At 44.4% G+C, this 18,075-nt stretch overlaps 1 protein-coding gene across 7 annotated transcripts in view; it reads right to left on the reverse strand.

The window, feature by feature from the left end:
• The window catches only part of SPECC1 (sperm antigen with calponin homology and coiled-coil domains 1), a 210,831-nt gene that overhangs the window by 166,705 nt on the left and 26,051 nt on the right, over positions 1-18,075 (reverse strand). The window contains exon 3 of one of the 7 annotated variants that reach the window (XM_043903967.1): positions 11,774-11,849. The exons of the other annotated variants lie outside the window; for them this stretch is intronic. Within the exon in view, the coding sequence (XP_043759902.1) occupies positions 11,774-11,780 (7 nt within the window). The 5' untranslated portion in view covers positions 11,781-11,849. The remainder of the gene's footprint in view (positions 1-11,773; positions 11,850-18,075) is intronic. 7 annotated transcript variants of the gene reach the window in all.

Raw genomic sequence — 18,075 nt, forward strand, 5'->3', positions numbered from 1 at the left:
CACTGGCACAGAAGCTGCACAGGACAAGGGTGGTCTACTTCCTGGGCTGGGTCCATGACCCCAAGTTAGCGCTGACAGGAAATCTCTGTGCCAGCCAAGTTTATAAGCGCCTCAGCAGGAAACCTGCCCACTCTCCACGGAACAGAATTTACTAAGCCTTAGCCAAAAATCAAAGCCTTAAAATGTTCTGTTTGCTTTTGGAAAAAATAAATCTATCAACCCTAAAAATACCTAGGACAAAGCCAAAAGATGAAAATGACTCTGAATGGGTTTCAAAGAGATATTTGATGAATCTTTGCAAAGACTGTCAGAGTAAGAGTCCTTAGGACCCTTGCATTATAGTGGAGACATGCCCTCAAGGACGTGTGACGAAATACATGAAAGGACACCCTCCCAGGGGCAAAAACAGCTGAAAACTCTTCACAGTCTCTACCTTTCATGCAGCCAGACAGACCCTGTGCTTATTACTGGAAAATGAGTATAAACAGAAACTGTTTACGTGATGTGCTGATGGTGGTGGTTTAGTCACTCAGTCCTGTCCGATTCTTCTGTGACCTCGTGGACTGCAGCCTGACAGGCTCTTCTGTCCATGGCATTTCCCAGGCAAGAATACTAGAGTAGATTGCCAGTTCCTCCTCCGGGGGATCTTCCTGACCCAGGGATCGAACCCGTGTCTCCTGCTTTGGCAGGCAGAATCTTTACCCCTGAGCCACCCGGGAAGCCCTACCTGCATACAGAGACTCTGAAACCTGACATCGGCATGTAAGATAGTACTAGGTTGGCCAAAATATTCATTTGGGATTTTCCTAAGATCTTTTGGAAAAACCCGAATGAACATTTTGTCCAGCCCAATACACTGCTCTTCTTTGTAAATATCTGTGTGACCGGACTATAAAAAATCATTCCTCCTTAAACTTGACTTTTATGTTAACCTAACCATCTCTTTAGATGACTTTTTAATTTAGTTCTAAAGCATCAAATTTCACTGTAGGAAATTACATAGAGAGAAGTAATTACAGAGGGAGACACACCGCACAGGGAGAGAGATGGTTAGTGAGGTTGCCCTTTGTATGAGCTCTGGACAGGGGTTACTGCACCCTCCCTGAGGAAACAGGAAGACCAAACTCCTGCGAACACGTGGCTAGGAACATAGGCTGTTGGCTTACAGTTTATGCCTTGATATACTGTCATAAAAACACCCCTGGGGGGCCAGATGAACTCACAGGCCCAAAGGAGCCTTGACAGGTCAGGTCGCCATGAGGCGAGTGTGGCTCCAGGGCTGGCCCCTCCCCACTCTCCTCCCACCCCACCCCGACCACCCCTTGCTGCTGGGGCCATACACCTGCCACCCACACAGCACCTCCCTCCTGGCTGTGTGAGGATGCTGAGGGAGGCAGTGCATATGTTTCAACTGTTTAATTAGCCAGGAATAGGAAAGCAGCGATTCTTTCGGCTTCAAAGCAGATGTTGAGCTAAGTGGGTAGAACAAGAGCCCCAGAGCCTGCAGGATGACTCAGCCCCAGGCCCCCACAGGTCCCAGGATCCTTGGGGATGCGCCCATTCACCTGACTTTCCTACCATAGGGATTCTGACACCGAAAGGCCCTCTCTGACGTCCAGCGGCCCTTCACCTCCTCCCTCCCAGCCTGGTTTGCTGGTTAAGCTGAAACCCCTGCACCCTTCCCAGCCTCGGGTTCCCAAAGGCCTCCCCACCCAGTCTGAATCCCAAGACCACCTCGTTCCACCAGGCTCCCCATCAGCTCCCTGCTCAGTCAGCCACCAACTGGGATCTGCACATCACCATCTTTCTGTCTCCAATCTGGGTCTCTGGATGGAACTATGAAGACTGAGCTCCCCCGAGGGAACATGGCCCTCATTGCCCCTGAAAGAAGTGAAAGTGTTAGTCATTCAGTCATGTCTGACTCTGCAACCCCATGGACTGTAGCCCACTAGGCTCTTCTGTCCATGGAATTCTCCAGGCAAGAATACAGGAGTGGGTTGCCACTTCTGTCTCCAGGGGATCTTCCCGATCCAGGAATCAAACCCAGGTCTCCTGCATTTCTTTACCATCTGAACTACCTCACCTCACCATCAGATTCTTTATCACCTGAACCACTTTACCAGGAAAGCCCTCATTGCTACTGAGTAATTGATTTATTCAGCTCTAATTATTTTCATGTTGAACCTCCCGAAAAGCATTTATTCTAAGAATTTCTTGTTAACTCAAAGGGGAAAGAAAGGTCGTTAGCCTGACTAATCGCAGGTCGAGCATTATTCAAGCCAGCCTTACTACTATCAAAGCCTACATGATCTCCACCTGATGACTGACTTGTTTCTTCCTGATTCTGAACTTTCTGTATTGGTGATGGGAGATAGGGGCAGGGATCAGGGCTGATGCCCCTCTCCCAACCCTCAGCAACAACTTTTGAACCTTTGCTCCTGGAAAGGTACATAAGATGCAAGGAAGAGGACTTCCCTGGTGGTCCAGCTGTTAAGAATCCACCTGCCAACACAGGGCACACGGGTTCAATCCCTGGTCCGGGAAGATCCCATATGCCACAGGGCAACTAACAAGCCCACGTGCCACAACTACTGAAGCCTATGTGCCTAGAGTCTGTGCTTTTCAACAAGAGAAGCCACTGCAATGAGAAGACCACTTGCTGCAATCAGAGAGAGCCCCCATGCAGCAATGAAGACCCACTGCAACCAAAAATAAATAAATTATAAAAAAAGAAGGTACAAAGAAGAAATGTATAAAGAAAAAGCAGCAATTAATGAAACCAAAAACATTTTTAACATTTATTAGTCCCGAAGACTAATAAAAGTAAAAGCTGGTGTTTTAAAAGGACTAACAAGATAGAACTTCACACAAATTTAATCAAAGAAGAAAAAAAGAAGGCATCTAAATTAGAAACAAGAAAGAGGATATAATTATATATATGGATTTGTAAACTGGGCGAAACAGATAATTTTCTAGGAAAACATAGATTACCAAAATTAACTCAAGAAGAAACAAACACACAAGATGCTTCAACTACTCAGTGCCCAGCAGGCATGGACTGAGCAGTAGGATACTTTTAAAGCCATCATATGGGCTAATATTTTTTAAAGGGATAACAGTGTCAGCAAAAATGTGGGAAATAGGACTTTCACACACTTGTATGCATGGATCTTGGGAAGAAGCTGGAGAGGAGATTGTAAAAGGGGACTTTCGGGACTTCCCTGGTGGTCCAGTGGCTAAGACTGCATGCTCCCAATGCAGGGGACCCAGGTTCGTTCCATCCCTGGTCGGGGAATTAGAGCCCACCTGCCACAGCTAAGAGTCTGCATGATGCAACCAAAGATCCCGCATGCCACAACTAAGATGTGGCACAGTCAAATAAGTATATCTATTTTTAATTAAAAGAATAAAGGGAGACCTTTCACATTTTACTCTCTGCACTTCTATGAGTTTTTATAAGAATGTGCTTTAAAAATGGAATTTCTAAGCCTGTATACACAAGGACTAATACCACAACCATTACTATCTGTTTAGATTGGAGAACAAAGTACTTTGAAATGAGAACGTAGACTTAAAATAGTTTATGGATCTGAAACATAAGAGGTAAGAAAAAGGAGAAATAGAAAAATAAGCATCAGAGTACAGACTGGATATGATGCAGAAGAAAATCAAACACCAGCTCCGTGAGGGCAGGAGCCCTGTCCTCGTCCTTCTGCCCCTTGCTGAGAGCCCAGCACAGGGCACCGAGTAAGTGTTTGCTGAATACATGAAAGAAAAATGGGAGGCATATATCCAAAGCTACTTTGGGAATTTCAACTTCAAAAGAAAAAAGTGCAACAATTTTACTCAAATGTATTTTATTAATGGTGGTGGTGGGTTAGTCCCTAAGTCATGTCCAACTTTTGTGATTCCATGGACTGCTAGACTCTTCTGTCATGGGATTCTCCAGGCAAGAATACTGAACTGGGTTGCCATTTCCTTCTCCAGGGGATCTTCCCGACCCAGGAATCAGAGTCGGGTCTCCTGCATTGCAGGCAGATTCTTTACCAACTGGGCTATGAGGGAAGCCCAAGTATTCTATTAATATTATCTTGAAATGCAAGATTATTCTTTTCACTGAAATCCTGTTACACTCTTCATATAACCATTAAGTTTGAAATTTACACTTTGGTTATTTTTCTGCATCCAACCTTCAGTTACAGGGATGTGGTTCAGGCTTCCTGGTGGCTCAGTGGTAGAGAATCCAGCCCCCTATGCAGGAGACACAGGTTCAATCCCTGGTCCAGGAAGATCTCACATGCCTTGGAGCAACTAAGCCTGAGCACCACGACTATTAAACCTGTGCTGTAGAGTCTAGTAGCTGAAACTACTGAAGCCCACACACCCTAGAGCCCATGATCCACAACAGAAGCCATTGCACTGAAACTAGAGAAAGCCCACACAGCAACAAAGACCTAGCACAGTCCAAAATAATAATTTTTTTTTTATTAACCCGTATCTCCAGGGTCTCCTGCATCGGCAGGTAGATTCTTTACCACTAGTGTCACCTGGGAAGCCCCAATAAGTAAATAAATATATTTTTTTAAAGGGATGTGGTTCATCTTGGTTAGTCTGTTACTATATTTTCACCAAATATTTTAATAATATTTGTATGCTGGTATTCATATTTGTTAAAATTCACAGTTTTCATCTTTTCCTATTTCGTAACATTACATCAGTTTAAAAAATTGATAGAGCAGAGCGAAGTGTTAATCATTCAATCAAATCCGACTCTGCAACCCCATGGACTGTAGCCCACCAAGGCTCCTCTGTCCATGGGATTCTCCAGGCAAGAATAGTGGGTTGTCATGCCCTCCTCCAGGAGATCTTCCCAACTCAGGTATTGAACCCAGGTCTCCCTCACTGCAGGAAGATTCTTTATCATTTGAGCTACCAGGGAAGCCCAGAGAGAGTGGTTCAAGGAAATATAAAGGTCATGTTGACAGTATAAATATGACTCGACAGTTAGAAGGGTCACTATTTTTTTTCCTATTTTTAATCAGCTTTTTGGTTGTTGTATAGTTGATTGGAAGGGTCGTATCGAACAGGACTGAAGTGTAAGCTGAAGAGGTGCACGTCCTTTATGGTGTGTCCTTTATGTGGCCAGCCAGCCAGGTGAACAGGGATATGCAGGCAGGAAACACAGTAGTGAATACTGAACAACTGGGATTAATTGGCCCCCTGATGCATTTGCTACCAAGGGTTAGAACACTTCATAGCTTTTTATGAAGCTCCTGAAATAGTGGCAGAAAATCCCACATGCTTCCCACATGACTTTCAGACAAAGCAACATGGCCTCTTTGGTAAACCAACCAAGTTCTTCCTCAAAGGTAGAATAACATTTCTCTCTGAAAACTCCTATGAGTTTCAAAGGAAAACAACAGAGGCTTCATTTACTGTTTCACCCCTCAGAGATAAAACTGGTACAGCACACACACTAATGGAACGTGTTTTTAGAACTGCCCCAAAGTTAATGATACATGTTTTGGCCAGAGGGAAAACAGAACAAGCGGTTAGCAGAATTCCTCTATCAAATCATGCTCTGAATTTCAAGGAATACATATGGCGTGCCACAGTGAAGAGGAAGAAGCACTCAAACCTCAAATGGCTTTACCTGTACTGCTAAGGTGTCCGGACTTGATAAGCCCTAGTCAATGAGGGGCTTCTCTTGTGGCTCAGCTGGTAAAAAATCTGCCTGCAGTGTGGAGACCTGGGTTCGATCCCTGGGTTGGGAAGATCCCCTGGAGAAGGGATAGGCTACCCACTCCAGTATCCTGGCCTGGAGAATTACATGGAAACTGTATAGTCAATGAGGATGATTTAAGCAAAGAAGCAAGGAGATAAAACTCATACTTTAGAACAACTGCTCTTATGGCAGCATGGAGGACATATTATAAGGGAATAAAGCTGGAAGCAAGAAACCGGTTTCCAGGCAATTTAAACAGTCTAGATGAGATACCATACATGGAGAGTGAAACAGAAATTCATAAGACACTGAATCAACAAATTGTTGCTGTTGTTCAGTCGTGAAGTCATGTGCGACTCTTTGGGACCTCATGGACTGCAGCATTCCAGGCTCCTCTGTCCTCCCCTCTCACCCGGAGTATACTCAGATTCATAGCCATTGAGTCATTGATACCATTTAACTATCTCATCCTCTGCCATCCCCTTCTCCTTCTGCCCTCAATCTTTCCTAGCACCAGGGTCTCTTCCAATGAGTTAGCTCTTCACATCAGCTGGCCAAAGTAGTGAAGCTTCAGCTTCAGTATCAGTCTTTCCAATGAATATTCAGGGTTGATTTCCTTTAGGATTGACCGGTTTGATCTCCTGGCAATCCAAGGGACTCTCAATTGTCTTCTCCAGCACCACAATTCAAAAGCATAAATTCTTTGGCGCTCAGCCTTCTTTATGGTCCAACTCGCACATCCATACATGACTACTGGGAAAACCATAGCTTTGACTAGTCGGACCTTTGTTGGCAAAGTGACATCTCTGCTTCTTAATACACTGTCTAATTTCATGGCTGTAGTCACCGTCCACAGTAATTTTGAAGACCAAGAAACTAAAATCTGTTTTCACTTTTTTCTCTTCTATTTGCCATGATGTGATAGGACCAGATGCCATGATCTTATAGATACCTAAATATAAATAATAGAACTTGAGTGTCAGTTGAATTTTGAGGAGGAAGGAGGTGTTTCTGGTTTGCAAACAATTTGTTGAGATTGTGAAAGACAAGGTTTGCCATGTGCATTGTTCATCTACTGCCATGTAACAAATACCTATAACATTTAGCAGCTTGCTAAATTTTATTATATTTATCATTTATCATCTCACAGTTTCTGTGGGTGAGGAATCAAGGAGAAGCTTTGCTGTATTATACTTAAGCTGGGGCTGCACCATCTGAAGACTTGACTGGGACAGGAGCTCCAAGGAGTTCAAGTCACATGGCTGGCAAATAACCGCTGGCTGTTGACAGATCTCTGTTTCTTGCCCAGTGAAACCTCTGTTTCTTGCCTTCTTTCTATAGGTGGCTTGAATATCCTTCAGTTATGGCACACGTCTTCCCCTACACCAGGTGACCCAAGAGAGAGCAAGGAGGAGGCCACAATGTTTTTAACGACCCTCAAGTCTCACACATCCTTTCTGCCCTATGCCACTCATTAGGAGGGAGTGATTAATCCCAGCCCATGTTCATGGACAGGGCATTAAGCCCCACCTCTTGAAAGGAAAAGTATCAAAGAGTTTGCAGGTGTATTTTCAAACCATCATAGCACTGAAGCAGATGATGAGTTCATTTCTTGCTGAATTTGAAATGCAGAGACACTCAACTGGAAGAGTACAGAGGACAGATGGACATACCCACTGCTGAACGTAGCAAGAACAAAGTCTACAGAAGACGGAGCTAGAAGCAAGGTCACAGGACTTTCCTGGGGGCCCAGTGGTTAAGAATCAGCCTGCCAATACAGGGGACACTGGTTTGATCCCTGATCCAGGAAGAGCCCACATGCCGTGGGACAACTAAGCTTGTGCACCACAGCTACTGAGCCTGCGCTCAGGGCCAGGCTCTGCATCAAGAGAAGCCCCCGGGAGGAGAAACCGTGCACCACGACTAGCCCCCACTCACCACCACTAGCCCCCACTCGATACAGCTAGTCCCCACTCTCCACAACTACAGAAAAGCCTACATGCAGCAGTGAAGACTCACTGTGGCCAAAATTAATTAATTTTTTTCAAAAAGAAGCAAAGTCACAGAGTTAAGGAGGAATTGAGAGACAAAGTCCAGCGATTCCTGAAAACAGCCATGAAAGGAAGGCAACAGTTAAAGGTCAGAGTAGAGAGTTTGGGTGGACTCCTTTTTAAGATAGGAAACTTTTGAGCATGTTTACAGGTGGAGAGAGAAATCAGTAGAAGGACTTCCTGGTGGTCCAGTGGCCAAGACTCCACGCTCCCAAAGCAGGGGGCGTGGGTTCGATCCTGGGTCAGAGAACTGGATCCGCTATACTGCAACTACAGATCCCGAGTGCCACAAATAAGACCCGACACAGCCAAATAAATAAAGATATTTTTAAAAAATCAGTAGAGAGAGAAGTCAGAGTGTCAATGAGGAGGGGGTAGTTGACAAAGCTCTTGGTAGGACCCGCTGGCCTCTGATTTGGGACAGAGGAGAGACCTCCTTACCTGAGAAAGAAGGAAAGGAAGAAAGGGTGCTATTTAGCCTGATCCTGTCTCCAGGACAAGTAGATCCAAGACAAAGTGAGTTGTTAGGAACACAGATGCGCCAGCAGGTTGAGAAACCCTCAAGTCAGCTTAGTAGTTCCCCAAGCTGTCCTACCTTCTCTCGCTGTTGTTCACAGACCCTGCCAGGTCTCCTGGGCCGGCTGTAGGCTTCATTGTTCTGACGTGCCTGCTTCCCTGTGCCCCATGCTCTTCTAAGGTGTTTGATTGGCTGCCTGTCTAAGAAGATGACCACCTTGGCCTTGGAATCTCCTCTATGGAAAGTTCCCATCAGCTGCCCTGAGAGACTTGGTATCTTGGGGTCTCTGCCTGCTCCCAGTCTGTGGCTTGCACCCCTAGTTGGATGGGGTAGTAAAACTCCTCTGAACCACAATGTGTTGTATTCCCACAGAAGAAACTTCGGTGGTGCTGCTGTTTCTGCACTAGAACCCTGCTTTGGTGTCCAGATTCTTGATGTATTTATTACTTTTCAGTTCTACAAAACTTTGCTGCATTAAATACAAATGTAGTTTCCTTCCTGTGAATTATGACCTCAACAAAATCTGACCAAGAGAAGATGTACATTAAACTGTGACGATTCATGGAAATGAATAAGCCCATAGCAGCAAGTTCCCATGCTAGCAGTTACCATGGTGACCATGGGCATGAAAGGCTATTTAAGGTGCTCTCTTTAAAACATCTCATTAGGTACCATATAGAAAAATTTATGAAATCATGGGAGAACTTACTTTTTAATTTTAATGAAGAAAGCAATTAAGCTCCAGGGGATCTACCAAACCCAGGGATCGAACCCAGATCTCCCACATTGCAGGCAGATTCTTTTTGCCAGCAGAGCCACCAGGGAACCCAAGAATACTGGAGTAGGTAGCCTATCCCTTCTCCAATGGATCTTCCTGACCAGGAATCAAACCAGGATCTCCTGCATTGTAGGCAGCTTCTTTAACAGCTGAGCTACCAGGGAAGCCTCTAGAAATATGTCAGCTACTATTTATAAACAACTGTTAGAGACCAAACACCTTGCTAAGGTTTTTGCTTAAATTGTCACATTTATTCCTCAAAAAGCCCCTCTGAACTAGGTAGTATTCTTTTACCCTTGGAGTAGTTGAAGAAACTGGGAATCAGACAGATTATATAATTTTCTGAAGTTGACACAACGTGTGTTAGAAAACCTAAGGTTTACACAGAATAAGTCCATGGTTTTTCCATTCTCCCATATTATTGCTCCGATAAACAGTAACTAAATTAAAGTATAAATACCGTGATCAGATATTGCCCCCAAGCTCACTCACTCTCACACTACCGGCGACTCAATGTCCTCCACACAGGTTGGCCACAGCCTGAAGTTTTCACTGGATTATAAACTCACTGAGAGCAGGGTCCTTGTCTGCCTCACTTCCCACCCATCATCAGTAGCTAGAACACTATCTAGCACGGATCAGGGAATCAGTAAATATTTGTTGAATTAACAGACGAATAAAGCAAATTCAAAAGAAAAGTTAAACTGAGCAGGACCCTGCAGAGGCTTCCCAGGAACAGAAATCCCACCCCACCCCACCGTGTCCCCTGCCTCTTGTTTGTAGAAAAGCTTTAGCTTCCCAGGCCTTCCCTGAGTTCCAAAGTTAATCAGAGAAGTGTGAAAATGCAGAAACAAAGGAAAACAGTTAAGTAAGACAAAATAATAACAGTTAAGCCACAACACAGGTACCGGACCTTCAGTTCCTCCTCGAGAGCTCTAGATAGTAGTCTAAGCCACGTCCTCTGAGTGGTGCAGAGACTGACACCCCCACCAGCTGGAGTTAAGTGCACGCAGCCCACCAGCACGTAGACCTCAGACCCCCTGGAACCAGAAGGTTGTGGATGTTGACTCCTGATCACCTTGCCACTAACCGTCAGAGAATTGTTGTACAAGCTGATCACACCCCCTACAATCCCCACCACTAACACTGTCTTTAAAAACCCCTCCCCAGGAGACCTGGGGGAGTTTCAGTCTTTTGAGCAGAAGCTGCCCATTCTCCTTGCTGTTTGGCTCAATTGTTGTTTAGTCTCTAAGTCATGTCCAACTCTTTGGCAACCCCATGGACTGCAGCTTGTCAGGCTCTTCTAGCCACAGGATTCTCCAGGCAAGAATACTGAAATGGGTTGCCATTTTCTCCACCAGGAGACTCTTCCCAACCCAGGAATCAAACCCGAGTCTCCTGCATAGGCAGACAGATTCTTTACCACCAGGGAAGCCCTTTTGGTTCAATCACAAAAGCACTAAAGCAAGTGCTTATATAAACATGTATTTTAAAAGAAAGCATTTGACAAGTTCAAGACAGAATTTAAATTATAACTTTTAAAAAGAAATACCCACGGGCTTATTTGGGACATACTGTGCTGTATTTTTCCATGTACTATTTTCAGTAAAGCAGTTAGCAAACTTGCAAGATCATAATAACAAACATGTGCTTCTGTAACTCTGAAATTGTGACTAAAGGAAGTTCTTCTTCACCAGTTCATGCACACACTTGTGTTAAAAAATCTAACAATATATTTTTCCCTGGAGAATACCCAAGGCCAGTTTAACTAAAGGAGGATGCTCATTGAAGTGAAGCTATCAAGTATAAGCCTAAGTGTTATATACTCCAGAACAACAACAACAAAAAATCCTAATTTCCTCTGTCAACCCTGCAAATGCATTTCCTATATCACTGGGGAGACAGGTGAGAGACTGTAGAATGACCAACAAAAGGCCTTATTTCTCTCAGCAAAATCAATTTGAAGCTAGTAAGTAAAACGTGTGTCCTCACAATGAATAGCAGGTTATATCCAGAAGAACCATTCAAAACATCTTACTCTGAGGATACTACTAAAATCTTTCAACACGATTTCTCTCCAAAATAATTTTATTGAATTAGTGTTTTTTTTAATTATAAGACTACATTTTAAAAATATTTTAATATATTTATTTTTGGCTGTGCTGGGTCTTTATTGGTGCGTGTGGACTTTCTCTAGTTGTGGTTTGAGGGCTTCTCACCGTGGCAGCTTCTCTTATTGAGGACCGAAGGCTCTAGGTTGTGCAGCCTTCAGTAGTCATGGCCCACAGTCTCAGTCAGGTGCAGTGTTTGGGCTCAGTAGGTGCAGCGCAGGGGCTTGTGAAGTTGTTCTGAGGAATGTGAGCTCTTCCCAGACCAGGGATCGAACCCACATCCTCTGCACTGGCAGGCAGACTCTTAACCACTCACCCACAGGGGAAGCCCTAAATTTTAAAATGTCTGACACTTACAGTCAACAGAAAAAGCTGTAAGCTTACAGTCCTGTATCATTACAGTCTCAGAGCTAGACTCAGTCTACACCACCCTGTCATTTGTAACTCTTGTTAAAATGCCAGACTACAGCTCCTTTAAAGAAAAACAAACCCAGCACATGGTGTTAGGCATCCTTTGTTGTTGCTTATAGTGACTAAGTCCCACACTTTTTTTTTAGTCCCACACTTTTAATACAGCTTTCATTTACTTACTACACATCAAAGGGTTTTACAGGGTTTTCTCTTTACACCTTAATTCAGTTTGTTCAGGATACTGTCACACTCTTTCCTGGAAGAAAATGAGGAAAAGAAACTGAGTGACTTACAAAATAAGATTGAGGATGATTAGGTGGAAGTTTATAAAACAAATCTGGCTGTGAGTTAAATCATCACTGAAGCCAGGTCATGGGTACATGAAAATGTACCATATGAGGCTGTGTATTTTTGTGAATGTTTGAAATTTTCTGCACTATAAATTTAAAGAAAAAAGAAATTGAACAAATGACTTAAAAGTCACAAAGTAGGGACTTCCCTTATGGTCCAGTTGTTAAGAATCCACTTGCCAATGCAGAGGACATGTGTTTGATCCCTGGTCCAGGAAGATCCCATGAGCCACAAAGGAACTAAGCCCATGCACCACAACTCCTGAAGCCCCTTGCATCTGAGAGCCCCTGCTCACAAGAGAAGCCACTGTAATGAGAAGACCGAGCACTAAAACTAGAGAAAGCCTGCTCGCAGCAACGAAGACCCAGTGTAGCCAGAAATACATAAATAAAGATGGTAAAGATAAACATTTGAAACAGGGCAAGTGGGGATGGGGGGTGGGGGGAGTCACAAAGCAATACAGAAAGAGTGCCTGGCAGCAAAAGAAAAGCCCTAGTTCACCGATAGCTTGGTGGCTAGACACACCAGTGTACTGTCACCTTTAGGGTGAGCTGTAAAGTTTCAAAAGTCACCTGCAGCAATGGAATGATTCATTCCAGGTGAGTCATGTCCTACTGCTTTAAGACCAGCCTGTAAGACCAGCCTCAGATCTTATTATAGCCATGCTGGCACGCAGAAGCCAATAAAATGTCTGCCATCCTGCAGAGAACTTGTTGTTAGCCCCACAAGAAATGCTGGAGGGAGTTATTCAAGGTGAGAGCAAGTGAGCCCAAATGGAAATTCAAATTCACACACACAAAAATTTAAGGAGCACAGGTAAAGGTAATTATGTGATTATAAATGGGAATAAAAAACACAGGTTTCATCCTCCTCTGAACTGATTTTTTAAAATTATGTGGTGAGAAAGAGTGAAAGCAAGTAGTTGGAAGCTGCAGTGTACACGGGGTCCTTGGGAGGCACCCAGGAGGTAGGCCCCACCTCACCTGGGAGAGTCTAGAGTTGTGGCCTGACCTCCTCGGACGGAGCAGGTCTCTCTCTCTCCTTGATGCTACTTCAGAGCCTGAATATACTTTTAATTCCTGCACACATCACACTGTTTATAATCATTTTACAAGCTTCTGGATTAGTCAGGATTCACTAGGTTGCAAGTGACATGAAACGAATCTGAACTAGTTTCACAAAGGAAGAGGGAAGGAGGACCAGATTTCGTAAATAAACCCTGGAAAGTGCAGGGGTAGATGTGGCCCAAGGAACCACTGGACCAGGGGAGAGCCTCTCCCTACGTCTTTCTGCGTGCTTCTCAGGGAGGGTGGGTTCAGGCCACACCAGATTCATTGATTGATTAATTGTGCAAATATCACAATCCCTCAATGCTAAGACACCCATGGTAACATCCCTGAGGTCAGCACGCCTCCTACGGTCACTGCTGGCTGGTCAGTGCTGCTCAGTCCATGACAGAATAAGCTCCCTGAAAAGCACAGAAACCTGGTTTTCACTCCAGGTGGCCTTAGAGCTGACCACAGTCCTACACTACTTCAGGCTACACACCAAGAAGGGCCATCGAAGGAGCAGTGTGAGTCCTAGCTGCTTTCTCAACACAGTCTGCAGATCTCAGATCTTTAGGTGAGATAAGGAAGGGCCAGTATCAGATTCACAGAATGGGTGTCACAGCTCAAAAGAAAACCCTGGAGACAACGTGGAACACTTTCACAACCACACACAGCATGTTACCAGGGTTCTTGGTGGCAGAGGGGACTTCATCTGTGAAAAATCACCAACGACCTGGAGTCAAAAGTGACTCAGAAGAGAAGGTTTTAGGGCTTCCTTGGTGTTCCAGAGGTTGAGAATCTGCCTGCCAAAGCAGGGGTCACGGGTTCTATCCTTGGTCTAGGAAGATCCCACATGCTGCAGGGCAAGCGGTAGTCACCACAACTATTGAGCCTGTGTGTTCTAGAGCCCGTGCTCCACAAGAGAAGCCAGAACAATGAGAAGCCTGAACACTGCAACAAAGAGTAGCCCCGGCTCCCACAACTAGAGAAAGCATGCACACAGCAACGAAGACCCAGTGCAGCCAAAAAGAAAACAATGAATAAATTTTTTAAAAACAGGAGATTTTAATAGGAATTTGATAACTGGACATTTGTTGGTATTAAAAGTTAATAAATTTTTAGTATGAAAAATTATTTTAAAAAAGAAGAGGTTTTAAGATCTGAAAGAGACAAGTGCACCCCAATGTTCATCACAGCACTGTTTATAATAGCCAGGACATGGAAACAACCTAGATGTCCATCAGCAGACGAATGGATAAGGAAGCTGTGGTACATATACACAATGGAATATTACTCAGCCATTAAAAAGAATTCATTTGAATCAGTTCTAATAAGATGGATGAAACTGGAGCCCATTATACAGAGTGAAGTAAGCCAGAAAGATAAAGACCAATACAGTATACTAACGCATATATATGGAATTTAGAAAGATGGTAATGATTACCCTATATGCAAAACAGAAAAAGAGACACAGATGTACAGAACAGACTTTTGGACTCTGTGGGAGAAGGCGAGGGTGGGATGTTTCGAGAGAACAACATCGAAACATGTATATTATCTAGGGTGAAACAGATCACCAGCCCAGGTTGGATGCATGAGACAAGTGCTCAGGGCTGGTGCACTGGGAAGACCCAGAGGGATGGGATGGAGAGGGAGGTGGGAGGGGGGATCGGGATGGGGAATACAAGTAAATCCATGGCTGATTCATGTCAATGTATGGGAAAAACCACTACAATATTGTAAAGTAATTAACCTCCAACTAATAAAAATAAATGGGAAAAAAATAAATAAAAAAGAAGAGGTTTTAGAAATGCCTTAAGCAGCTAACAGCACTTACACTTTCCTATTTATATACAAATAAAAACACTGTATGATATAAACTGTCTTAAATATGTCTAAAAGATCTTTTCATACATCTAAAATAAAAAGTGCACATAAAAAACTATGTTATGGTTTAATTAACAGTATTTTTTTTCTTTCTTAGTGGAACACAAAATAATTGTTTGAAAATGGATGGCACCTTAAATTTTATGAAATTGTGTTGACAGGGTACTCACTACGCACTGGAGACATACACTGAACCAAACAAAGATCAAGCTCATAAATTAAAAAAATAAATAAATAAAATTAAAAAAAAACACACCAAAGACCAAGTTTTCACAGAACTCACACCTCCTATGACTCCCAAGAGGGTAGGGGGCTCTGGCTGCACCAGACCCATTTCAAACTCAGAGAAAAGTGATTAGCCTGATCTGGGACATGATATGACTCCTGGAAAAGCCTCTGTGAACAAGGAGTGTGAAGTCCTATGATGGTGTCAGTCTGGGTGATGGCCAATCCTTGTGCCCAAGGTGAGGTCTACTTCTGGAAGAAGGCAGGAAGCAGCATGAAACAGACAAAATCACAATGGTTTCCATGTCTGTCCTGTAAGATGGTGGGCATCTAGAAGTGGGGTTCTTGTCTATACTGGGCAGGGTCCAATCTGGAAAACAGAATTCAAGAGCAGTAGCTCAGCAGAAGTTGAAGTTCCAACACTTTGGCCACCTGTGTGCAAAGAGCTGACTCATTGGAAAAGACCCTGATGCTGAGAAACACTGAGGGCAAAAGCAGAAAGGGGCGGCAAAGGATGAGATGGTTGGATGGCATCACTGACTCAATGGACATGAGTCTAAGCAAACCCCAGGAGACAGTGGAGGACAGGGAAACCTGGCATGCTGCAGTCCATGGTGTCGCAAAGAGACATGACCTAGCAAGTGAACAACAACAACAAAGCTCAGCAGAGGGAATTTAATATGGGAACTGGTCACAAGGTTTGCAAGTGAAGCAAGTGATGCATGCTCAATTGTGTCCTACTCTTTACAACCCCATGGACTGTAGCCCACCAGGCTCCTCTGTCCATGGGATTCTCCAGGCAAGAATACAGGAGTGGGTTGCCATTTCCTACTCCAGGGTATCTTCCCAACCCAGGGATCAAACCTGTATCTCCTGCATTGGAGATACTTTACTACTGAGCCACCAAGGAAGCCCCAAAAGGTTTGGGAAATGACTAAAACACTAAGTGGGATGGAGAGCAAACCAGAGACTCACAACAGTAGGAACCCTCCAGCATGTTTAGTAAGACTGGAGGAGCAAAGAAAGGAGGTGGTGATACCAATCAGGGTTCTTGACCTTCTCCAGTCCATAGAAAGTGACCAGAGGACAGACAAGAAATTCAGGCAAGGCTTTGTTAGAGTCCCTACTGCAGCTGGGCTGGAGGAAGTACAAGCTGGAATCAAGGTTGCCGGGAGAAATATCAGTAACCTCAGATGTGCAGATGACACCACCCTTATGGCAGACAGCAAAGAAGAACTAAAGAGCCTCTTGATGAAAGTGAAAGAAGAGAGTGAAAACGTTGGCTTAAAACTCAACATTCGGAAAACTAAGATCATGGCATCTGGTCCCATCATTTCATGGCAAATAGATGAGGAAATAGTGGAAACAATGACAGACTTTATTTTTGGGGGGTGACTGCAGCCATGAAATTAAAAGATGCTTGCTGCTTGGAAGAAAAGTTATGACCAAACTAGACAGCATATTAAAAAGCAGAGACATTACTGCCAACAAAGGTCCATCTAGTCAAGGCTATGGTTTTTCCAGTAGTCATGTATGGACTCAGAGTTGGACTATAAAGAAAGCTAAGTGCCAAAGAATTGATGCTTTTGAACTGTGGTGTTGGAGAAGACTCTTGAGAGTCCCTTGGACTGCAAGGAGATCCAACCAGTCCATCCTAAAGGAAATCAGTCCTGAATATTTATTGAAAGAACTGATGCTGAAGCTGAAACTCCAATACTTTGGCCACCCGATGCAAAGAACTGACTCATTTAAAAGACCCTGATGCTGGGAAAGATTGAAGGTGGGAGGAGAAGGGGACGACAGAGGATGAGATGGTTGGATGGCATCACCAACTCAATGCATGTGAGTTTGAGCAAGCTCCAAGAGTTGGTGACGGACAGGGAGGCCTGGTGTGCTGCAATCCATGGGGTCACAAAGAGTCACAGGACTAAGCACAAAGGGTCACATGACTGAGCGACTGAACTGAAATGAACTGCTGCAGCAGGGGATACAGAGAGCAAGTAACAGGTTCCCTTGCTCGGTCCCTGAGTGGGGGTGAGCTTGTTTTTCATGTTAGGTGAGGGTGGTGTTGGGTGCAGGGGGCATGCTCAATACCCTGCTTTTGTTCCCAACACCCTGCTTTTGTTCCCAACACCCTGCTTTTGTTCAAGGTTCTTCAAAAGTGGCTGCTGGGATTTTTGGTCTCTTTGTATCTTTTGTCCAGAATTTACCCCAACTGCCCAGACACAGTTATTTTTAGCTCCATATAGTTTCTTTGTACTTTGTTGTGGAGAAGAGGCCTGTCCAGGTGCAAGCACTGCAGCAAAGGCTCCCGTCCCAGCCTGTCTCAGTGGGACAAAGGCCAGAGGCAACTATCCCTCAGCTGGAGCTGGGACCACCCCTGAGACACCTTCCAAGGCAGAAAATAGGGGAGAGAAATCCCCTTGCTCCCCCTCCTCTCACATCCTGGTCTCCCCTGGAGCCTCCACCTGTACCTTTAGCTGGAGTCAGTGGCCAGGGGAGCAAGGGGATGGGTTTGGGGGTGAAGAGCCAAGTTACCAGTACCATCTTACTCATCTCTGTATCTCCAGCGCCCACCCCGGGACAAGGTTCTGATAGAAGGAAATCAACTAAGTATAGAGAGAAACAGAATTACTACCAAAATGCAAGACAGGAGGTCTGAATAGTACTCCCTAGACCAGAGAGAAGAGGTAACTTACTTCACACCGAGGACACAGGAAAGGGTCACAAAGGACATGGGGAAGGAAAAGGTGAAGAAATAATGAGCAGAGGGGCTTCCCTGGCAGTCCAGTGGCTAAGACTCCATGCTCCCCATGCAGCAGGCCTGCGTTCAATCCCTGGTCAGGGAGCTTGATCCCACATGCTGCAACTAAGACCCGGCACCGCCAAATAAATATAAATATTTTAAAAGGAAAAAAAGAAACAGGGACTTCCCCAGCGGTCCAGTGGTTAAGACTTTGCCTTCCAAGG

This window comes from Cervus elaphus, chromosome 5 (assembly GCF_910594005.1).
Source record: "Cervus elaphus chromosome 5, mCerEla1.1, whole genome shotgun sequence".
Classification (NCBI taxonomy): domain Eukaryota; kingdom Metazoa; phylum Chordata; class Mammalia; order Artiodactyla; family Cervidae; genus Cervus; species Cervus elaphus.